Here is a 24,902-nt window from a genome sequence, read left to right as displayed (position 1 = left end):
GTTTCACAATATTTAAGAGAATTTCTCATGTTGCTCATTCCATCTCACTTTATTTTTAGCAGCTTCTCTTGTAAAAGTGATGGGGTGGAGGAAGGAAAGTGTATTTTGCAATCATATGGAAAGACAAAGACAAAGGAGGAAATTGTTTTGGTTCAACATATACCAACAGTTGCCAGATTATAGATCCCTTAGCAGCAAAAATGCTTCCAGAAAATTGTTTCAGACACACACATGTTATTCTGCTTATGTATCCATCAAATAAAAATAAAGGAAGGGTAGGCAAGGGAAATAAACATTTATTGAGCCAGGCACTGGACTGGATATTGTCAATAACATGAATAGAAATATAACGACCATATCATACGGGGATGTCTACGATTTTGTTTGGCAAGCATTGTTTTTGGCGTGCAGTAAAAGTGAGGATGTATGACAATAGCAGTTAGCTTAATCTCCCATACTACTGGCAAGGATTTAATGGTCCAGGTTGTCCCCTCGAAACGGAAGGAGGCAAACAAATAAAGCCACGGAAAACAGAAAGTACAATGTGCAATAACCGAATTCTTACAGAATTAAAAATTCAAGATAAATCAGACAACTATAGTCCTCTAAAATTCTTTTAAGCTAGAAAGGAAAAAGTAGGCATTACACTAAATACAAGTAGAAATGTGTTTTTAAATTGAAACAAGACTATTTCTTATATATGGCTGACTTCTCCTATACCATTAGATATTTGATGGCTAAAATCAAATAAGGAAAATATTTATTTCTAGGGGTGTTAGGGAAGTCAAATTGTGAGAAATATCATTATCATGGCTTTGGGTAACCACCTCGAGGTGACTTATCGTTTGGAAAGAAATCTGCACTCTGGTTTTGTTGGTCTTTCCTCTGGTGATTTACTAAGTTTTCCTTCTGGCCTTTATTTGTCAGCCAGTTTTTATAAAATGTAGAAGTGGTTACTGAGAAAACCTAGCATAAACCCACAAAGTGGTGAATTAGAAGGTATATTCTTATGTAAAAACAAAACAAAATAAAACAAAAAAACCAAACCAAAACCAACCCCCAGCAACTTATTATAACAATCACTTCTAATTTCCCACTTCATGTTGAAGAATTTTGCTTGGTATTTCCTAGGGAGAGAGGTAGTGAGAGATCCGAAAATATGGAAACTTGCTTTCACATAGTCTTTGCTTCAATATGGCTTTACAAGAAGACACAGGTCACACAACAGGCTGGTTCTAGATTGCTTTGGTTTCCACATGAGACTCTTATGAAATTGTTTAAAATGAACGATCGAGCCCAAAAGCAAGCCTCATGATGCAAATAACACTCAAGAAGTTCTCAGAAGTCACATGAAGCAAAGCTGAGTGGTTGACTTTGAAACAGTGGTTGGATTATACTCTAAACACTTAACACCTCGGATCAGTTGCACAACAGCATAGGATACTACTTCCAGACAAAGGGTAAGGAAAAAATGCATACATTCGCAATCTCAACAGAAATATATGATTACATTTTTTTCATCTCATTTTACAAACATAGACACAATCAAACTGAAATCCACAAGACAGATTATAAGTCATTACATAATTATTTTCTTTTGTATTACATGATGAGTTCCACGATACACGGATTATCTGTTTTAATGCATCAGACAGTTTGGAACCACGTAAAGCAGTAAAATATAAAATAATATAACAGTTACATTAAAGTCAGGAACGTCACATGGCCAGTACATCCAATATGCCACTGAAAGACAGTCAAAGCATGAGATGCGGTAGGTATCTTTCATTTCTAAACAATAAGCAGCTTTGGAGAAAGGACCATAGGACAAGAAGGGGAGGTAGTTACTTCTGAAAATTCAAAGACATCTTACCAGAAATTTTATAAAACAAATTATTTTTCAGAGGTATCTTTGCCATACAGATATTTGACATCAGATTAACTTATTAACAAGAATTTTTTTTCTTCAGAATTTGTGAAATTTACATGGAGAACCTCAGATGGTGTTTTGAAGTTTATCCAGGCGAAGCATAATTTAAATGTAATTATTAAATGTTATTTTTGATGTTACTCCTTCCCTCAGCAAAGGTTTTTAGGGTTCTTGCTCTTTTATTTAATCAGGAGCAGCTAAAAAGTTAATTAATAGAATACCATTGTCTAAGGGTCTCTGTATTCATTGACCACAGTCACATAAACAGGATATGTTTTTCCACTTTACACATCTCAGTACTTCTTGAGATCAGAGCAGAAATCAAAGGAATGGAAGTGGATAAGACAATAAAGGGCATGTGGTGTTGTGTGTTATGTACATCTCTTAGCCATAAACTCAGAACACTGAATAGATTACAGATTCACTTTGCCTAATAAAAATTTGGGTTTAACAGGCTACTGTTGGCATTTTGTGGAATCCTGAGATGCCCAGACCTCTGGAAATGTCTATTTCCTATTTTTTTCATTTTATTGAAGTAGATACCATGATGATCTCAGACCCCTAATCACCTTACTGAAAGACACAAGCCTAGGGAGAGAACTATTCGATTTGGATTGTATCTGGTAATCATGGATTAAATCCAGGTCTTAATTATAAATAGAACTTCTGGTTACAGCATAGGTTCTCGAGCAATTATCTTGTATTTTTAAATTTCTACTTAAGACTTCCAGAACTGAGTCATCGGTATACATTTATGGCCTTTGAATTAATGAAGCAGTTAATGAATTGAGTTAGTAATTTCTAACTATGCAAATCTCTAATGAGGTGACTAATGACTGTCAATGTACAACGTGGTATCTGCGTGGCTGATTTAACATCTGACCTCGTCCTCTGAGGGGGCCAAGGTCATTGTTGATGAATGACTTAGTTTTTCGTGGATCCTATGGTTGCTAGTGTACATAATTGACTCTCAGGAAAAAATACAGGCCCTAGAGCAGATGAGCAAAAAGCCTACAAGTACAGAAAGCTAAGAAGAGAAGAAGCAGCCCAGATGTTTGAGCAAATCAACCCGACTTGGACCAACAGAGGTCTATTGTTCTCTTAAGCTTTGTGACACTGCACGTTATCAGGTTAAGGGCATGTCAGCAATACTTTCCTGCATTGCACCCGTGTCTTTGAAACCTTGGATTTTACTATTGTGCTTGAGCCGAAAAGGCAAAACAAGAAATTTGTCCACTGAAGCACACACAAGGCTTTCATCAGTGGGAAATCTACGTCAGTGACACTGGGAAGGGTAATACAGAGTCATTTGCATTTTTCTATATGCATACAAGCTTCCACTGTGCATTCATGGTCCTTTTTAGGCCCAGGCATGCGATTTGAAGCCTTTCAAAAGCATATCAATATGTTTTTAAATTGAGGAGTCTCGAATCACGGGGTGCGGGAGCTGGCATCTCCTTAAATCCTAGCAATTTCTCATTAGACAAAATAAGTTACACTATTCACATCAGCTCTATGGTAATTCAGTTAAGCAATAAATACAAAAATCTGCGGAACAGTTGCTGGTTGGACCTCAGATCATTTTGTCATTCCCTTTCTGGTTTCTCCATCCTTTTACATAAAACAAGTAAAATTTACTTTCTAATCGATACTCTTTTCTTGCAAAAACAGAACTCTTTTTTTTTTTTTTTTAATAAAAGTAAAGAAAGGCACTTTGTAAACTATATACAAATCTGTTTCTTTCTTGTCTATACTAAGGAGATAGAGAAGACAATAAAGGCAAGGCCAAGGCTTTCTGCAAGTGACTACAGCCATGGAGAATCTCCAGAAAGGGCCAGGTCTCCTCCACAGCCAAACCACATCCCGGAGCTCTTGAACTCCTGGCTTCTCTGATTCAGTTGGGCACCACAGGACAAGGGGTCAAACCCCTTGGTCTGATTCAGGTGGTAAGGGACTGACCCATGTTGGACCAAACCAGCAAAAGCAAGTTTTTTGTACTTACCCACCTACCAGGATTGGCCTTAGGCACTTAGGGAAATGGACATTCTGTTAAATGTCAGGGACACAGCTGATAATAACTTGGGTTCACGCCAAGGTACCTTAAACCCATTCGTTAAAACTGACCAGAGAACATTTTGTGGTTGGGGTTAGAAGCTTCCATAAATCACCCATTGGCTAGACTGTCTCTATGTGCTTTGTAATTTGAATATTTAGGTGTTTGTTTATAAAACCATGACTTTTTATAATTCAGAGCGTATGGCTCGGTAAAAACCAACCATGCAATAGTGGTTTATAATTCATTAGAAAGAAATAAAAACCAGAAGCTATTTTTTTCTAAAAATCAGAGGCTCATTCAGTATGTCTTAAAAAAAACAACAACAGCTCATGCATCTTCCCTCTACACACATACTTACATGTCATCTTAGACACTGATGCTGTATCTACATAATTTATAGCATGCTTGTGTCATATGTTAAGATCGACTAGAACTGATGATTTAAAAGTGAAATCAGAAGAGCCCATCCCTGGAGAGTGCTTGTGTGTCTCTGATGAAAGGCAATGATTAGTTAGCTTACTTACGATCAAAGCACTGGGTAAATTATCTTTGCTGGAAAATATTCAATGAGTCATGGAATCAAGAAGCCAGAGTTTGAAAGGATAGTAGAGATGATTGGCCTGACATTTCCTTCAGAGGAAACTGAGGCCCAGGAAAGGCAATTGTTCTGTCGAAGGCAACAGAGCCAGGACTGGAACCCGGGTCTCTTGACCCCCACGTCTGGATCCTTCCACTGTACCATCTGTCTTCTTGATAGGAAATATGCCAGAAGATGAAAAAAAAAAATCCCACTTGATTTGAATAAAGGGTGTTAATTGACCATGGAATTGTAACCTTGGCTTACTTAGTAAGTGGCTAACTGGGGTGTTTGGGGGATTTACTTCAAGGTGGGTCTTTCACCATAACATTTTTTTCCCCCACGTATGCCAAGTCATATGCCAAACAGGTTATTTTTGAATTTTCAAATTATCAGAGTGACTGATGTACATTTTGGAGGAAAATGGACTATTTTGGGAGAAATTTGGTCTGGACCGGCTTGGAAAGGCAGAGTTTTGGCAGAGTCTATCCCAGGTGGAGTATATTCCCTAGCCCTCTTGGAGTTGTACGTACTTTTGCAAAGTCATCATCTATCACTGTAAATTTGAACCCTAGATGAATTTTTCAAAAAGTGTGCCTTCTCCTTACATAGAGGGTCACTGTGTACAAGTGAGACTTGACCCGTATCTCCGAGAGACGATTGTTTCTGGGCACTAACACACCTTTAGCGGAAGTGGTCACCTGGGACAGTGCTTCTCAAACTCCCTTGAATCATCTGAGGACCATGGTCAGAGACAGATTGGGATTCTTTAGGTCTGGGGCAGGAAAGCAGAGACTCTGCATTTCCAGGCAGGGTCAGGCGATGCTGAGACAGCTGGTCCTCAGGGCCTACTTTGAGTAGGAAGGACCTAGGGCACTGGATGAACTCAGGCAACTTTCCCAAATGTTCCCCTCACTCTTAATGCTGGTCTATATTGGGAGAAGAGAACTCAGATGGATTTACTCTGGCATTTCTGGAAGCCCTAGTGATGTATTCACTTGCAAACATGAGGGCCATAGCAGAGTCCGGTTCCTGTCAGCACGGGCTTGCTGGGGGGTGGCTATTTAACTCCCAGAGGGGAGTTCCTATTCCCTACGTCCGGCTAGTGAGTAAACACAGAGAATGGCTTTGCCATTAGATGAAATGAAAAACAGAGGGAAGCAGTTTGATGAGTCATGAATGCTCTCTTTTAAAATGGAGATCTGGGCGTTTGAATGCCCTCCTTCTCTCTCTGGAAGGCTGCCCTTGGAACTGACGTGGGGATTCTTGCTACCAGACCCTGCCTTTGTAGCTGTTGCCACCACTCCACAGATGCCTGCCTCCTTAGAACTTGTATTTGAACGCTTCTGGGGTGAGTCCTGTCTCTGCCTTTGCCAAGGTTTCGCAAATGGATCTACTTCAGAGAGATACGAACTCCTGGCTTTCCTTACATTTTCTTGGCTGCCCAGAATTTCTCAGAACACCCAAACCAAAAAAACCCTCTCTCTAAGGTCATGGCTCACCTTTTCATGGTGACTTTATGACTATTTACCCAGAGAAGAGCAGAAGCCCCAGAATAGCCCTAAAATGACAGAAGTGATTTCTAGTCTGTGGAAAGCCCTAAACTTCTAGGCTGGCGATTGTTCAAAGTATCACAGAGATAAAAAGAATCAGATAAATTATAGTATGCTGTGCTGGAAATTGAATATACTTCCTATTCCTCAACGGGCTTTGGGTTGCTATGGCGTTTTACTCCACAAACAGGGACGGCATATACTACTACGTACTGCTAATACTCATTATAACCTCAGAAAATACCGTACCCACTAAATACGTAAACAGCTGTACTGGGAAGATAGAAAATAGTCTTTTATTTTACCTAAGTGATAGAAAAATAGTCTTCAAAAATACATTGTGAAACTTCCGGGTTTATATTAAAGTAGAATTTGTATGTACAGTAAGGCAGTATTTCCATTAGCATCCTGCTGTGATTATCTTTCAAAATTAATCTTTGGGGATTTGTTTTTTTTTTTTTAAACCTAACAGGAGACTAGGGTGTATAATAAATGATCTCTTATGCTGAAATGAAACAGGAAAACATTTTAGAAGAATTTACCACGTGAAACTCATTTACCTGCCACATTAGAAAATTTCACTTTCCAAAACCATTTTCTCTAGAGGCTTCAGAATAAAATACAATTTAGGGGGAGGAAAAAAAAATCCATACTTATTAACAAACTCAAACCATTTTAAGAAAAAACCGGAGGCATCATTTTGGCTTGCATATTGGCAAATGTATCACTAAGGGGATAGGAACCAATGTAAACAACGTGTCCAGTGTTCTGGAATGCATTCTTTCTTCAAATGGGTCATATTTGGTTATTCCGAATAAAATGAAAGAGTGCAAAAGTTAAGCAAAGGTCAAGCAAAGGTTTGTTGGTTTTCAAAAGTGGTTTTCATGGCATTTTTCTCACATCTATCATCTTCCTGTGGTAAACAACTGTGAGTATTTCATTTCCTTCTGTCACATGTCAAACCATGAAAGCCCCTTCCAGAGGACATAGTTAATGGTGCTGTCCCTCAAGAATACTAAACGGTGTGCTTTTATCTCATTGAACACATAATTTTATAACTAACAGCAAAAAAAAAAAAGTCAATCTACAAATCACAGGAGACAAAACGATTTGTTCTGGAATCAGCTGTTGGAGAAAGAGGCAGCTGATTGAAAATGGAGCATGAGGAGAGAACTATGGGCTGTATAGTGTCATTCTAACCACATTCTCCAGCATTCTCTAGTAGGGTGCATTTCCCATACTCTGTAGTGTTACCTGAAAAAAAAAATCACATTTTAACCAATCATTCCGTGAATCAAGCTATCACTGGAAGGAGTGCATAAAACACGTGGGATCCAGGTAATCCAACCCACCCAGCTGGAGTCCACAGCTGCTTGGGGCCGAGGAGAAGGAGGCCAGTTCTTCTCTGGCTGGATTCTGCTGAAGAGATGGTGGAGCCTCCTTGGCTGGTTCTTCAAACGTAGCCAGGTTCTGAGCTCGCGGATCCTGCACTAACACTAGGATGTTGTTATCCATCACCCTGGACACCTTGGCATACTCCTTACTGCCTTCACAAGTACTGGGCTTCTCTGTCTGGTGGCTGTTCTCTTTCTGTTTTGGGAGCAGTGATAGTGCTCCGTCTTTGTTAACCTTGTGAATCTCCACATAATCCAAGGGTTTCACAGAGATAAAAGGGGTTTTCTCCTGGGGCAACAGCCATGCTGTGCCTTGGTCAGTCTTGGTATGGAAGCTTTCCACTTCCTTCTGCTCAGCCGCCTTTTCCTCCCCTCCAGTCTTGGTGGTTTTTGAAGATCTTAAAGCATGTGTGTCTGTTTTGTCCAACAAGATGGCCGACATCCCCTTCACGCCCAGGGCCAGCTTACACACGTCAGCGATGTTGTGGTAAGAAGATCTGGGGCTGTGCTGGCTGGGGGGTTGTGGTAAAGGCCATGTTGAAGATTTGGAGCCGTCAGCAGGGAAATAGGGGATTTTGCCTTCTAAGCGTGCGCTCTGGGCGTCCCGAGTGTGGGTAACCTTTGTTTGGGGATTCTCTGGCTTCTCGATGCCCTCAGGAGTGTTAAATGTGGAGGGATTTGCCCGGGCTTCCTCACACTTTTTAGACAAAAGGGAAGGGCTGTCACAGCTGCCTCGGCCAGAGTCACTGTCTGGATCCAGGGATGTGGGCTTCTTATTTTGCCCCGGCTGTTCTTTTGAATGGGCCGGCATCAGCTGCTGGTCCTCGCTGTCATCCACTTCCAAAAACTCCACCAGCAAGTCCTCACAGTCGGAAGTGGGAGGGAAGTCTTGGCACCCCAGGGCACTCAGCAGTTCTTCAGACTTGCCCTTCTAGTAAAAGGAGAGACTGCTGTTAGCTTCCTACCATTCCACATTTGCATCACAGCCAAGCCCGCAGTCTTGACAAAGGGTGTGTGGGATGTGCTAATGGTCTCCCAGAGTTTCCCAAATGTCAGACATGTTGGTACGAGGCTATCTATAACCACCTCCCCGACTACTACACATCCCATATTTTTCTTTCAGTCAATTCATGATTGTGACTTAGTGTCCTAAGCAGTCATGATTATGAGTTTAATGGGCTGGTAGTATATGCACAAATAATAAACATATACCTATCAAATATGAAGTTTGTGAAACATCAAAAACTACAGTGCTCATGCCTGCATTTGGTGTTTTGGGACCTGCTGGCCCTGAGATCTGGTTGCTGGTCTCCTAACCAACTCCATCACCTTCTGGAGTCTGGCAGTGGTCAGCAGATTCTTGTCTCTTCCTTCTTTCTCAACTCTTCCTCTTCCTACTTCTTCCTTACTCCTCCCTTCTCCTCCTACCCTACTCTTTCCTTTCCTTATGCTCCATTTCCTATCCCTTCTCTTACTTCCCCCTCTCTCCCTGCTGTCCCAGTTTCCTTCCTCTCCTCCTTTTTGTTCTCCTCCTTCTCCCTTCCTCCTTGCCTCTTGTTTTCCACTTTTCTTCCTGATCCCTTGACTTTGGCCAGGTACTGGTACCCAAATCTTGACTCTGTCACTTTTTAAAGGGTACTGACTTTGGATGGGCTTCTCTATGGTCCTTACTTTCTCCATCTGTAAAATGGGAATAACAGTACCCATCTGTGAGAGTTCTTTTGAAGATGAGAGGTAAATGTGATTAAGAATATGAAAACTTGGGGCGCCTGGGTGGCTCAGAGGGTTAAGCCTCTGCCTTTGGCTCTGGTCATGGTATCAGGGTCCTGGTATCGAGCCCTGCATCAGGTTCTCTGCTCTGCAGGGAGCCTGCTTCCCCCTCTCTCTCTGCCTGCCTCTCTGCCTACTTGTGATCTCTGTCTGTCAAATAAAACCTAAAAAAAAAAATATGAAAACTTGTGTGTGTGTGTGTGACACAAACAGTAGTTATTTTATTATTAGGTCTTTGTGGCTACAGGATCAAATTTTGAGCTAGACAGTATTTAATTTACTTAGTTAAGATGTTCGTGCTGGCTCTATGAAGGTCAGTACTAGAGACGGGTAGTAGGGTAAGAGCACTGGACCAGGAGCCCAAGTTCTGGGGTTCTAATCCCAGCTCCAATACTTGCAATGAAACTGAGTGTAGTCAAGCCAAATTCCCTGGGACTCACTTTTCACATTCTTGCTGTGTTGTTAGCTTCACAATGGCTGGGTCAAGGGAGGTAATGTGCAGGCCATTTCTTTTAGATACAGCATTGTTAAGCTGAAGTCAAACTGAAACCTTTTATTTCCATCTGGACAGAAACATAAAATGTCCTAACCCCTCTTTTCATTCAAAACAGTTGAATTTAAATCCCTCTTGAATCAGCCTAAGTGGGCAAACAGCAGCCCCCTGGACTGATCCAGTCTCTACTGAGTCCTCACAGTGAGCAACAATTACAATAGGATACTGCAATTGCGCAAAGAACGCTCAAGTGAAAACTTTAATAGAAGTATGACAAAGGAGGTGGTGGTGGGTCCCTGTTTCATATTAATCAAAATATTCACCCTCTTTCTAAATTGGTTATTTGCACAAAATGTTTATTTCTGTGCTTATGAACAGACCTGTTCTGTTCATAAGTAATACTTACCTTGCAAGTATTACTATGTGTTTTCATGTTTTCTTGGCTTTCTCTCCTTGCCCTCTGACGTCTAGCGTCTGAAGGTAAGGACCCTCACACCTCCAGCCATCTTTCTGCAAACACGTGTGCCAAGGAGCAAGGTAAGCTGGGCAGGGACTGAGCCTGCCAGGCTGGCAGTTGTGTGCGCAAGTGTCCAGGTCGTGATTACAAAGCAGTGAGTCATGCTACCTTCTCCACCTCTGCTACTTACCTCCAGCAGATGAGTATCAAATCCCTTTATTTTTGGCCCAGGAACTGGTGGAAGGATGCAGGTGATCATGCTATAAAATAATTTGTGAAAAAGAATTAGATGACTCACTTTCTCACTTTGTAATTTTTGAAAGATCAATATTCTTTAACTACTTGTTACATGGGCTATGGTGGACAGGAGTTAGATTTCTGGAGCTCCATGAGACTAAAGATCAATGGCAAAGACAATTAATAATTTTAGGGGCTGACATCGTAATTAGTTCTGGCTCCTAGAGGAGGCTGATGCCGAAATGAGTAGATTATTGGGACTACTTGCTTCTCTTGATTGGAGCTGCTCTTAATGGGATTTAACTGATGCACCACTGGGAGTCTCAGTTTGCTGGAAAGAGCACCAGTTTCAAAGGAGTCCATCCTGTTCCTTTTGCTAACACTGATAAAAGATTTTCTATGGGCAAACACACTGTAATGAATGACTCAAAGGAAGTGTGCTTGACATATCTGTAGGTTTCCAACATCTTTGCATTATCCTTTTTGCTGCAATTCCTGATAGCCATGATTGGGAGGAGGGTTGACAGACAGTGAAGTACCTATGGCCTTTCAGAGCCACGGCTGCGACCATAATCAGACAGATGACTGCAGAGAGAACGGCCACAAAGATCCACACAATGGTATCTTTCATGGAGACATCTAAAAAGCAAACAGTCAGAAACCTTTGATCACATCAAACCACCATTAAAAACAAAAAAACACAATGAATAAGCAGAAGTTATGAACAAAACAGTTCCCCCCGCTTCCCTATACCTCTTTTGATTTGAATAGCAATCCAAAGAGAGTAGCATCAGTGACACATTTAATTTTTATTATTAAATCTTAGTATGTTGCATATATTTTTACAGTACTCTACTAACTTCAAAATCCTTTTACATATTATTTTATTTGATCCTTTAAGAGGAAATTCAAGGTCACATGGTCCATTGCGGTAATAATAATAAAGGCCGTCATGTATTAAGTTCTTGCTAAAGACATCAGGGGTGCTAAACTCTTTATATACACTGCCTGGTATATAAAGATCAGGACATGGAGGCTCAAAGAGCGATTTCCCCACGAACATGTAAACTATAAACTACTGTTGGGATTTGAACCTGGACCTTCTGCCTGTAGACATTGTGCTTTTATTTAATTAATAAGATCCAAGGCTGAACTGGATGCACATATGAATCTTATGACCCACAATTCAGGGCTGTTTCAATGCCAAGCCAATGAAAGCTTTGTGCTTTGGCCGGACGAGTTGGTAGAAGAACTAGGCTTTGCCATGTGGTTCTGGGTAAGATCTCTAACTTCACTGAGCTTCATTTTCCTCATTTTTGATTCCTAATGCTAATCCTATTCTCTCTGAAGACCTGAGAAGGTTGGAAAGGGCAAGCAAGGTCAAGACTTTATAAACCATAATGTATTTTAGAAATGCAAGATGAATCATTCTCTTGTGGAGCACAAGCCATCATGTTTAATGGCACTTAGAATTGGGTGTCTCTTTCATACTGTACCTTCATACAAGGGTCAAGATGTAATTGACATCATGGACTGAAAATTGGTTCATGCCTTTGAAATGGCATACCACCTTATAAGTTTTGGGACAACTAGATGGTGACCTTGAGCAAATGGAGAGGGAAGAATGACTGACCATCAAACCCTTTGAGACATGCCAAACCCATGTTTGTAGTCTTATCTTAGAAATAGGTCCTCACTGACAGTGACCCAGGGAGCAGTGCTACATTTCCAGTTATCTTGGTACTAGATGGAGAGATGATAAACCCACCTCTCTTTATTCTTCTGGCCAAGGCTTAAAATAGTTTTTCTGTTAGTAGTTACTACATGCAAACTTACTGAATTTATTTTGTTTTAGAATATTTTGGAGAATATGCAAAAGGGAGCCAAGACACTCACCATTAGGTATCTGGATAGAGCTCTCTGGGCTCCACTCACTCCAGAATCCATGGTCTGGCTTGCAGCGAACCTGGACAAGGTATTTCTGTCCTGGGTATAAGCTGAGAATCTTAAACTGAGTCTGCTGTCCAGCAAAATGAGTCTAGGGACAAAAAAGGAAGATAGAAGTCATTCCCCTAGATAATAAACTATTGGAGAACCGAGGCCAGCAGATTCAATTTTGTAGATAAATCTCTGTTCGTCTTACCATTCCACACTTCTAGCTCATCTTTTCCTCTTCACATGGCTCACACAAAAATTAATGGGTTTTCTACCTCTTCATGGGGAACTCTATTGACATAGAGTCAAATATTCTGTTCCCTATCCTCTACCCACTTCTAAATTCTACTTTATGGAAGACAACCAGCGAATACAATTGAAAAGTGGCTATTTTGTCAACCCTAATGACTCTATTGATTCAATATTACCAATTAGCTAAAGCCCCTAGGTGAAAGAGAATGGGGCCTTCAAGTTTGTTGAAACAATAGCATACAAGCAAAACAATTAAGGGATGAAGTTGTCATCTCTCAGATCCCAGAGTCAGCCTTAGCATCATTTCTGGTGGGTTAACCAGATGATTTCCATCTCTCGGCATGAGGCACCTACAATCACCTCTGAAGTATTCCTGCTAAAAATTGTTCAACCTGAAGCTGATCGAATTTCTAGATCTAATTGTCTGGTTACAGGAAATACAGGGCCAGAGAAATTAGCCAAATGACCTCACAGAGAACTCATCAGACAAATGCAGAAGGTGGGCCATTCTATAGGACAAATGACCTACTTTCCCGAGTATGTTGAGATGGAAGCGACAGAACAACCAGCCACGTGTGGTCTTGGAGTGGATTCTGGTTTGGACAAAATAGCTGTTAAAGGTATTTCTGGAAGTAATTGGGGGAATTAAAATAGGGACTGGCTATTAAATGTTTTTAAGGAACTTTAATTAATTTTCTTTGTGTAGTCTTATTATTTTGGCTATGTTTGGAAATGTTCCCTTTTTAAAAATTTTATATTGCTATCATCACTAATGGGTTTGAGAGTATCTTTTTTTAAATTGAAGCATAATTAACATAGAGGTGTTACATTAGTTTCAGGTGTTCAATATAGTGGTTCAACAATTCTATACATAACTCAGTGTTCATCACAATAAGTGTACTCTTAACCCCCTTCACCTATTTCATCCATCCTCCCATCCACCTGCCCTCTGGCAACCACCAGTTTGTTCTCTGTATTTGAGAGTCTGTTTTTTTGTTTATCTCTTTGTTCTTCATTCATTTGTTTTGTTTTTAAATTCCACATATGAGTGAAACCAAATGTTCCTTTTTTTTTCTTTTTAGATTTTAAGTAGGTTCCATACTCAGTGTGGGGCTAGAACTCACAACCCTGAGATTAAGAGTCACACACTTCACTGCTTGAGCCAGCCAGATATCCCTCAAATGTTCCATTTTAAAAGAGAATATACAGGGAAAGGGAGGAAAAACTGAATTGGAAGAAATCAGAGAAGGAGACAAACCATGAGAGACTCTGGATTCTGGGAAACAAACTGAGGGCTATGGAAGGGCGCGATGGGCAGATGGGGTAAATGGGTGATTAAGGAGGCACGTGTTGTGATGAACACTGGGTGTTATAGTGCAACTAATGAACCGTTGGAGACTACATCAAAAACTAATGATGTACTATATGCTGGCTAATTGAACATAATAATAAAAAATAAGAAAATAAAATAAAAGAGACACAGACTAAAATATTATATAGTATTATAATACTATAAAATATTTAAGAGTAGACTATTATAATGCCTATAATTTACTGTATTATTTCTTCTTTACATTGAAGTATTAGCAAGTGAATAAAAATGCCATTGATCATGGACTGGTTACACTGAGACTTTTTCCTCCTACTTAGTGCCACGTAAGTACACTCACAAGTATCTTAAACTAAGATATCCTGAAGGACGTGGGTTGGAGATCGGGTGAAGGACGCTGTTCAGTGCAAGGAGCTAGCTAGCCCTGGGAGAGTATGGAGATGACCTTCATTAATTCCAGTGGAGGGGAGGAGGACCATCCATGCCAGGGTGGGTCACATCAGCATTGAGAGGGCAATAGGGTTACCCAAAAATTAGGAGGAACATAGACCTACTCTCAACGTGAGGGCTTCACCTTTGCCAAGGACCAGGTTCTTTCTAAAACCTTCTAGTTGACTCACCTCCCACTCAGTTGCTTTCTCGGGTTTTAACCGAATTTCATACTGGAGTGTGAGCCAACCAGATCTAACATCAACCAGGGTGGGTGGGTACCATTTCATCCACAGGTATGTTTTTTTGTCTTCTGGTTGTTTTAATTCCAAAGTTAGGTTCACAGGAGGGTCTGGTTCAACTGTAGACAGGAAAGAAACTCCATATTTAGTAAAAGTGGTATCTGAACACAGAATGACATGTCTTAGAGGGGGCTCTCTCTACTGTTTCACTCCACAGTGGTTATGAGACTCTTGGCATTTGGTATCAGGTGCTGGTCAGCAGAACTGGGGTTAGGTTGAAGCAAGTACAATGCAAAATTTAAGAAAGCACACATGACCAACAAGGACAGGAAAGAGGCTCAAAAGTCATTGAGAAACGAAAGTCAAAACTACAATGAGATACCGTCTCATACATGCTAGGATGGCTAGAATTCAAAAAGCAAAAAATACTAAGTGTTGGTGGGAACACTGGAGAAAGTGGAACCCTCGTATGTTGCTGATGGGAATGTAAAGTGGTACAGCCACTGTAGAAAAAAGTCTGGATATTCCTTAGAAAGTTAAATGTGCTATTACCATGTCACCCATCAATTTCACTCTAATGTCTCTACCCAAAAGAACTGAAAGCAGGTGTTCAAACAAAAACTTGTACCTGGTTGCTCATAGTACACTATTTACAGTAGCCAAGAGGTGGGAACCTCTTGTGGCCACTTGTCCCCAAATGTCCACCAGTGGATGAATGGATAAATAATATCCATATCATGGGACATGATTCAATCATTAGAGGGAAGGAAGTACTGATACATGCTAGAACATAGAAGAATCTTGAGAACATTATGCGAAGTGAAAGAAGCCAGACACAAAAGGCCCCATACTCTATGATTCCATATACTTGGAGTATGCAGAATAGGCAAACCTTTAGAGACAGAAAGCAGACTAGTGGTTGTTCTGGGGCTGGGATAAAGCAGGGATTCCAGAGTAACTGGTTAATCAGTGTGCAGCTACCATCTGGAGTGACGAACATGTTCTGGAACTAGATAGTGAAGGGTGCATAATGTGTGAATGAACTAATACCACCGGATCACACATCTTAAAATGGCTAAGATGGTGAATTTTATGTTATGTGTATTATGCCACACACATACACAGAAATAAGGAGACACTTACTTTCAGGTTCCTGTAAGTACAGCTGTGTGACTATCCCCTGAAGAGTGCCTTGGGTACCAGCTTGTCTTGCCCTAATTTCAGTTCTGCTGGTCAGTAGTATTTTCTTGCTTCATTTATTACCTCCTCAAATAAGTCTCCATGCCAGGGGTGATGTGAGTGTGATTGTAGTGTATTGGGCATTATAACCTACAGTTGCCTAGAAAAGTGGACTTCAGAAACTCTGCCACTAATCCCAATGCTTATATGTCACTAAGTAAATACCTACGAAAAATCATTTTATATGTACTTACTAAACCAACCTGAGAAATGCCTTTGATCAAAAACTACGGGTACAAAACTGCCAGCAAAATGTTTAGGCTAAATACTTTAGAGCAAAGTTTCTCAACCTTGGCACTATGCATTTTGGACCAGACACTTATCCATTGGCACGTTGGGGTCAGTGGGTGGGATGCTGTCCTGAGCTCTCTAGTGTGCCTTGCAGTGTTTCTGGCCTCTACCCATTAAATGTCAGCAATACCCCGAGCCTGCCCCACTAGGTTGCAATCATTGGAGAGGTTTCCTGTCATTGCTAAATATCCTGGGGAAGACAACACAGCCCCGAGTTGAGAATCACTGCTTTCAACCATCTTCAACATTGCTAAATGTAATTCAAAAGCAGTAGCAACAAGAACAATAACAAAATCTATTTCTGAGAGATTATCTGCCAATATTGTCATTCTGAACATTCTGGTTATCCCTGGCTGATTGAGAAGGTACTGTGGTTAATAATGATTTAAAAAATAAGCTGGTGCCACACCCAGCTCAGAGCCTGACATGGAGCTCGATCTCACAACCCTGAGATCATGACCTAGCTGAAATCAAGAGTCCGACATTCAACTTGACTGAGCCACCCAGGCGCCCAGAACTGATTATTAAATGAATTCTATGGCTTGTCACCAACACTTTGAGCTGTAGGGTCATATGAGAGTTCCATAAACTCTCCGATTTTTTTGGAAATAGGGCCCAGCACTTTTTCACCAGAGAAGTTGTTTCCCAGAGTTCATGTGAAATTGGTGCCCTCATCAATTTCACTTTTTAAATGCACTACTCTTTAGTGATTCTGTTTTTGTGCATGCATGTGTGCATGTGTGCGTGTGTGAGTGTGTGAGTGACTACTTTCATTGTAGCAATGGCTCCTTCCAGAACTTCTTTTGCCTTTGCTGTTTTGCCCTCTTATGTTAAATCCACAAGAGAGAGCCTGAGACAAAGGAATTACTTGGCATTTAGCATCTTAAAAACTTTGAATCTCAAGTAATTTCTATGACCAGAATTTATTTTATTCCTACTTGCCACTGGAGTTGCCTTTCTGAGTTTCTTAAACTAAGCTCAAATTCAGTTTCCACCCTCAGGCTCATTCTAGTGATTTGCTGCAAGAGAAAATATTCAAGTGTGTACTGGTTGGCGTTGGAAGCTTTTCCAGTTTTTAAGGATAAACCACTGATAACATGCCATTGGGATGATATGCAAGTGAACACTTGAGAATCCTAATCTGATTTTCCTTACTGAGTTGTGTTAGGTAAATCCGGAAGACTTGGGTAACCATGAACCTAATTAGCTACTCCCTAGATTATGATGCAAGAAGAGGGCTGAACCCTAGCCTGGCCAAGCCATCTCTTGTTCCAAGATTCCCTTTGTCAGCCCTGCCCCACTGTCCAGGCCACAGCGGTGATGTCTAATTACCCTGCAGCTCACGGTTGATTGTGCAAAGCCAGAAGCAGCGTTTGGGTTGACTTTGTTAATGACGTCTCCAAACATTGTACTTGCAATCTTGGCCTTCAAACTGCTGTTCAAGTAGTAGTATTTACTCCCCAAATTATTTTTAAAATAATGGCTCCAGTTACTAAGAAGTTACTAAGAAGCACCTGTATATTGAAGACTGAATTTGGGGCAAATGGGTTGGCACAATCCCTGTGGGTGCTGAAGCAAATGAACGCCTTCTAGGAGCTCTACTCCTTGCAGGAGCTCTGTGTTCCATGGGGAAAGAGAAAGTCAGGGAGAAGGGGACATTAGCTGTGGCAGGAGGGCTGGAGGGAAGGAATGATAAGGGATGCATAAATAGAACATTCCTTCTGGATACAAGAGGATGAGAAGAAGGCTCAAGGGAAGGCACAGAAACATAAGGATCCCAAGTCCCAGTCCTACTCCCATGAATGACTTGATAAAAATGGGTTTGAAAAACCAGTTGAGAAAGATATTGAAAATTTTCTCCTTTCTTTCTTTTCTCCAAAAGCCAAGAAGACTCAAGCTGAGTCCCACCACAGGTAAATCCGTAAAGTGTAACCCATTCCTTACCCATCGTCACCTTTCGCCTTACCTATGTAAGTCACGTCCACATAACGTGGATCTGAGGAACTGCTTCCCATCTGGTTTGTGGCATTTATTGTGATGATGTACATCGTCCATATGGAGGTGTGCTTCTTGTTGAAGTAACAGGAATTGGGGCCACTGGTTATGTAGTCTGGACATTCATGTGTGGTTGTTTCTCTGCAATGAGTAGTGCATTAGCAGCAAATAAGGAAGCAGTCAACAGAGTTTAGTCTCTTTCTGAGTAGATCAGTAACACTGGCTTTTGGGGATCAGACATTTGAAATGCAAGAACCAGAGCTGAGGAACAGCTCCCCAAACGTCTGTGTCCGGCCCATGTCAGCTGAGGGTGACAGGGGAGAGGGTGCTGGAGATGGAAGAAGGGTTATGTTAGATCCTCAACAACTCTGCTACTCATTGACATCTCCCTTCCATAGGTTTTTGCGGGCTTTGTGCTATATGCCCCCTGCCAATAAGTGCTTGAGCTCTCAATGGCCACGGTCCCGCCCTGCCCAGGGAATGGCCACTGGTCAGGTCAGGAAACGTGACCCTCCCCTGTACATACACCGGGGCGGGGGGGGGGCAGTGCACAATGCGGCATTTACCACGCACATGTGTTGAATTACATTTCACTTAAAGAAGATGAAAGAGGGTAAACATTTTTGTCGGTCTATTTCAGACGGCCTCAAGTCAACAACAGAGTAACATGACTAAGAAAGGGCTGTTTCAGGACCAGGAGGCCTCCTTAGGCTGCCCCCATGTAGACTTCAGGACTTCAACGCAAGACACAGCATGAGGTGTGAAGGCTTACTTTGTCTTGTTGACAGTTTGAGTCCCTGAACTCAATTTACACGATACCTCTCTGGGTCCCACAAGGGACGACAGTGTTGCGTACAACCAAGTGCTATCTTTGGGATGTGGGCCAGCTCTTGCAACCAGTGTTTTTTTCTTTGGGGAAGCATACAGCCCTCCTGGGCTTTCCAGGATGGTTTCATTGTGAATAAAGCAAAATCCCGCCCAGAGATACCCTTGCTTAGCCCCTGCCGCCACCCTAGGTCCACATATGCCCTCTGGAAGATCAGAGATCCTGGCTCAGCAAATGCTAAGGAAAAATCCTTATCTCCCTTCGCTTATAGGGCTCTTTACTTTCTTGGTCACGGAACAAGTCTGAAAACCTAATGTACCGTGGTGGTTACGGATTACACGATAATCCTCTGAGACTGTGCAAGTAAAAAACGGCCCAAGATTTACATCCACAAATGACTAGCCTTTAGGAAAGATCCATATGTGACCTTGGGCTACAACCTGAGCTTGGGACAGACACTAGGAATAATGCTGTGTTGTATTGCTGGGGTGTTGGATGACCTTATACTCATGGAGAGAGCTCCTCAAGGACATTAACCAGAGACTTTAGACACAGGCAGTGGAGTTCTTTCCTGGGTGGTAGGAGCCTTACTCGTACCAATCCAGGGAAGTGTGGTAACTAACTTTGGGCCCCCAGATTGAGAGCAGTCATGTGGGGGTTGATAGGAGAGAAGTAAACTTCTTACCCTTCCTTGTGGTACGTCAGCGTGTAATTAGTGGGAAGTCCTCCATCTTTCCCAGGTTTCCACCAGCAGGTGAATGTTTCCTTTTCAGGAGAACGACATTTAGAGATCACAGGTTTTCCAGGAGGTGATTGTCCTAAAAGGAGCCAGAAATCATTTGAGAATAAGGTGCATTCAACAGATCCTCCTACTGGTGACAGAAGCAGAGTGATGGGACCAGGTCAGTGATGAAGTGATGAAGTTTGGGGTGAGGAGGACTAGGGGTGGGGGGCTCAGATATACCAGCAGCATTCTTCTGTGGGCTGCCCTGATGTTGGCAGGACTGAGAGAGAGAGAGAGAGAGAGAGAGAGAGAGCGTGCGAGAGCTGCGTGTGTATATGTGTGCATGTATGTGTGTCCGTGTGTGTGTGTGTCCTGTGAGGCAGAGATGGCCACTAAACAGGACCGGTGACTAACTGTAAAATTCCAACAGGATGAACATCAAGGGTGAGCTGGATACGTGTGGACTGAAGGGTATGTGGCCCTCCATGAACCCAGAGTCTATGCAGTTGACATCTTCCTATAGTGGAAGGGTGACCACGAAAAGCATTCTGCCGCAGGCACAGCATCCTGGGACACTTTGCTGACACACTGCTCTCTAGCACTTCTCCATCCTTCTGCCATTCCCACACAATTAACTCAATCCAGGACCTTCTGTTTTCTTCTCTGCATCTCTGACACTCCTTTGGCTGCTTCCCCCCCGCCCCATCTTCTCTTTTCCTTCCCGTTTCCCTTCACTTTCCCTTGACTCCATTTGGCTTTGATCTCTGACCCAGTCTCGTCTGTCTCCTCATTCTCCTGCCCCCATTTCTGATTCTCGTGTTTTAGTCCCTTTTGTCTTTATTTCCCCCCGTCTCTCTTCGGTCTTTTTGTGGTGAGGCGGCAAAGGGCTTCCTTGCAGTTCTAAGACTCTTTTCGGGGTGGGAGGCATGGTAGGAGGCGGTGCCGTGACTCGCTGCTCTCCTGGTTACCAGCGACCATTATTATCCAAGAGCCATACCTGACCCCAGTTGGAAGCTAGAAGGTGATGTGGAAAATACAATGTCAAGAGAACGGGGTTTTTCAGTTGCTTAATCCCCAAAGCTCTTGGTCAACTGCCTTGACCCCCTTCCTTGTCTGTCAGGTCCAAAGAGGAAGAGGGTGGCCCTGGGCCTTTGCCTTGTGCCTCCCACTAGGCAGCAGCCCCACTGGGCCCATCCACATAACTAACCCCAGGCGATCTTCTTCTTGGTCGAACTGGATGCCTGACTGTTCCGTTCAAGAAGATCAGCAGCAGAGAGGAGAGTTTTTGAAAGGTGTCAGTCTCAGCAATTCAGAGCAGGGGTTTTTCTCCGTTTTCTCTTATACTTGTCCCCCCTGTCCCCGACCACTGGCTCCTAGGCCACAAGTTCTCTCTGCGCACCGGATCAGAAAGATCAAGTCTGGAGGAGAACATGCATGGGAAGAGGGGACCCCAGGCAAAACTGGCCAGAAAGAAGAAGTTCATGGAATGGTATGACCCAGTGCACAGGCTGGGGCTGAGGACAGCATCTTGTCAGTGGGAGCTAAGCTACCCTCTAGCTCCCAGCTACCCTGAAAACCATCAAAGGATTATAAGAAATCTTAAAACTCCATGCCAGCCAGCCTGGGGTTGGGTTGGCCAAAATCTGTAACATTGTTTATGCTCCAGGGAAAATTTCTTTAGGATAATCTCATAGGTTGAAGTGATTTGTTTGTTGTGTGTGTGGGGTTTTTTTTTGTTGTTTTTTTGTTTTTTTTTATTTTTGTTTGTTTTTGTGGCTGGGGATGAGCAAGTGGGGCAGAACATTTTTTTTTTCTTTTTTTAAAAACCCCAAACCCTATGGCTCAATAATGAGCATCCGCAGAAGCCAATTAAGGCAACTGTTGATTATTTGAGTACTTCAAGTTTCCCTATGGATTATGCTGATCTCTGCCGTCCTTTTTCTCTCTGGAAGCTTATCTCACATTTCACTGGTTATTCATAGTACCTCTAGGACATTCAGGAGAAGAGAGCACAGTTGTGAAATTACAATTAATTAAATGTTCCTTTCACGCACTTTAGCAGGGAGAGTGAAAATGAATGGACTGTCTCACTATTCTTATAAAACGCACACTGACAGAAGGACAACCACTAGATACCGTACCCACAGGTCCATATGTATGTCCACATTAGAGCCCACCTCACAAACACACAGACAGCCCCCGCCCCCACATATATGCAGCTGCATACTAGGAAGCCCATTTGGAAAATACATGGAAATATACTGGTGCACAGGGATACACTCACAGATGGATTCTCACACTGGTATACACAGGGAAGCATTTGCAATCAGATACACATGGAAAAGTTAGTACACATAGGATTATATACCCAAAAATACACAGAGGTGGGCGCACAGAAATGTACATATGCCAGCATGCACGCTCTAGTTGTGAACTTCATCTCTCCCATTAGCACGGATAATAGAGTTAGCTATATGTTTCCCATCATAAAACAACGATCCCTTTTATCTCTTTACTGTTCTTCAAAGATTTTCCACATACATCACTTCATTGGAGGTGGAGGGAACATCTTTGTCCTCACTTTGAAAATGTGGAAACCCAGAGAGATTAGGTGATTGGCTCAAGGTCACATAGCCAGTAGTAGCTGACAGAAGCTGGACCCAGAGTCTGGTCTTGTCGTTCATACAAGCTGCTTCCCTGAACTCCCGGAGTGAGGATATAAGGCAGAGCACAGAGACACGCTTTTACATTCATTGCCTTCATTCTTTTGCATTAATTTCTGCATTGATTTTAATGCCAAAAATATTGCAAATAATTTAACAGCAGCAAGTGACATTTTCATTGCTTGTAACTGCAGGGCTAGCTGGACTCCCCATCCTCTCGAAAAACACCCCAGGGAATTAGAGAGAGCAGGACAGTTCCTTACTTACCATTCAGAAGACCGGTGTTGAGAAAAAGTAGCAAAATGAAAACAACGGTGGATGCCACACTTTCCTTCATTTTGGCTCCTTTCTCTTTCTACAGGAAATGTATCAGACGTTTGCTGAAAAAGAACGCACCGGGCAACTTTTGTAAAGCAACAGGCTGGCCAGGCACATGCACTACTTTACTCTGGGTGTTTGCAACTGATCCTTGCTCCTTGCTTAATGTGAATGACAAAACAGGAGGAAAGGAATGTAGGAAAATGTAACATGGTTGAATGGCTTGGCTCAGGCGCACCCGTGCACACATGCTAGGAAAAATTCTACCACCAGAGGTCATCAGATGACAATGTTCAAGGGCAGCCGCGGGGCAGTCGCTCCAGCTTGCAGACCCCCAAGAAAAATTGTCCTCTTTCCACCCTTTGGTCACTTAACCATATATCACCCATTTTATGCGACACAGATTGCATGCCCTATAAGAAAACCATTCTGGGAGGGCTTTGATCCAACAGCCAAAAATAAGTCCACAGACTCTGTAAGTAGCCTCAGTATGAATTCAACCTGGTCTCATGGATGCCAAGTGTGGGGGGGGGGAAGGGCTGTGTTCCTCTGAAAACGTAGGCTGAGCAAGAAATTTGCTGGGCTCTGGGCATAACTGTGAACCACACAGTGAACTCCGGTGAACCTCCATGTGCTTTCTTTCTCCTTTTTCAACCAATGACAAACCCCAGTAATAATTCAAGTCCCTGGTTTTGGAGCATTAAGTAAATTTTCAACCTGCGGGGGTTGAGAGTTTTGAACAATTTATTACTAATACTATTATTTTTACCCTTGGAACCAATTTCAAAGCCTCAAGTGTCCTTTTGAGAAGAAAACATTTTTAAAAGACATTTGAAAAAGACTCATTAGTCTTGTTGGACTTCAAAAAACTCTCAGAAAACAACAGATTTGATGAACTAAGTATAAATTCTTGGAAACACATGGCATATATTTTCTTTTAAATCCTATTTTTATAACTCAAGGGAAGACCATCCAGAGGCAAGGCTGCTCTTCTTGAGACATCTGAAACGGCTGGGTGTTGTTTGATGAGCCCTGAAGAGACCACCTTTGCCCATCCCTCTTGGCCACATCTGGTTCCCCATGTCCCAGGTAGACACCGCCTCATGGACAGTTTCGAGAAGGCCTTCTCTACCTGCTACCACCCCTTCTGAGACCTACTTGGAAATAGAAATCTTAGTGACAACAGAGACTTGGGGCAACAAGACACCATCAAGTCCTCTCCTCTATTGGGCTCCTGTGAGGAAGCCAGGATGTTGTTCTCTGGGAACCTTCTAGTTGCTCTTCCAGGAATCCTTCCAAACGCCTCCTCCTCTCCAGGTTGCAGTCTCTAAACTACTTGAGCCATCTAATCCCTTAGGTCATTCAATTTAAATCAAATTGCTAAAGGATCACCAGGGGTGTAATCATGCTTACGGTGTCTGGAACATTTACTACGTGCCAGACTGTGCTAAGTGTCCTCATTGTTCGCTTCCATTCAGCCCTCCTGATAGCCCCATGAGTGGAACAGACTATTACCTCCCCTCACCCCTGAAGAGGTGAGGATCTTGAAGCCCAGAGAGGGTTAGTGAATTGTCAGTCCCATGCCAATGGGAGAGAGAAATGCAGTGAATCTGAGAACATCTGAGAATAATCTTGATTTGCAGACTGTGATGGACAGTGCAATGATCCCTCCTCCTTGGGGGGGGGGGCGGGGGGAGTGGAGAATGGAGACAACAGCAATGGACCCAGACCTGAGGGAACAGCATGCCAGGCCTTGAGCAGGCATAGAGTCAGGAGAGCCGGAGCTCAGAGAATTCACCTCAGCTGCCAGTCCTATATATGTCTGGGGCTCTCAGAAACTTTGCTCCCACAAATCTGACTTCATTAGGTCTATACAGCCCTGGAAGTCTTCTTTGTCTTGGAGATCTGATGACCTCATCCTGGCTTAGGGATGGGATTTGGCCCCATGGCTAAAGAAGTTCTAGAATATCCTTTTATTGAGACTTCCCTGCTCTTTTGGGCATTGCCTCAAAATGCTTGAGATCAACATGCTGTAAATCACAATTTTTAGGCAAGGTGAGATGCTGTCTGGACAGCTCTACCAAATCCGGGCTGTACAAGTTTTGCAAAAGAAATGGCTAGATGGGGAGAGCAGGGTGGGGGCGGGAAAAGCAGGCATTATCATTGCTCGTGCTTCCTGGTGTGCTGGCCC

General features: G+C 42.5%; 1 protein-coding gene across 3 annotated transcripts in view; it reads right to left on the bottom strand.

The window, feature by feature from the left end:
- Positions 1-278: 278 nt before the first annotated feature.
- PRLR (prolactin receptor) overlaps positions 279-24,902 on the bottom strand; it is a 198,630-nt gene continuing 174,006 nt past the window's right edge. For all 3 annotated transcript variants that reach the window (XM_045999508.1, XM_045999509.1, XM_045999507.1), the window contains 9 exons: positions 22,661-22,773; positions 19,692-19,824; positions 18,152-18,321; positions 14,605-14,774; positions 12,364-12,505; positions 11,007-11,106; positions 10,421-10,490; positions 7,469-8,441; positions 279-7,370 (listed from right to left, as the gene is read on the bottom strand). In XM_045999508.1, coding sequence (XP_045855464.1) covers positions 7,312-7,370; positions 7,469-8,441; positions 10,421-10,490; positions 11,007-11,106; positions 12,364-12,505; positions 14,605-14,774; positions 18,152-18,321; positions 19,692-19,824; positions 22,661-22,730 — 1,887 coding nt within the window. In that variant the 5' untranslated portion in view covers positions 22,731-22,773 and the 3' untranslated portion in view covers positions 279-7,311. The remainder of the gene's footprint in view (positions 7,371-7,468; positions 8,442-10,420; positions 10,491-11,006; positions 11,107-12,363; positions 12,506-14,604; positions 14,775-18,151; positions 18,322-19,691; positions 19,825-22,660; positions 22,774-24,902) is intronic.

The sequence above is a fragment of the Meles meles genome, chromosome 3, assembly GCF_922984935.1.
Source record: "Meles meles chromosome 3, mMelMel3.1 paternal haplotype, whole genome shotgun sequence".
NCBI lineage: Eukaryota > Metazoa > Chordata > Mammalia > Carnivora > Mustelidae > Meles > Meles meles.
The sequence above is the reverse complement of the archived record's forward strand: the minus strand, read 5'-3'. Positions and strand labels throughout refer to the sequence as shown.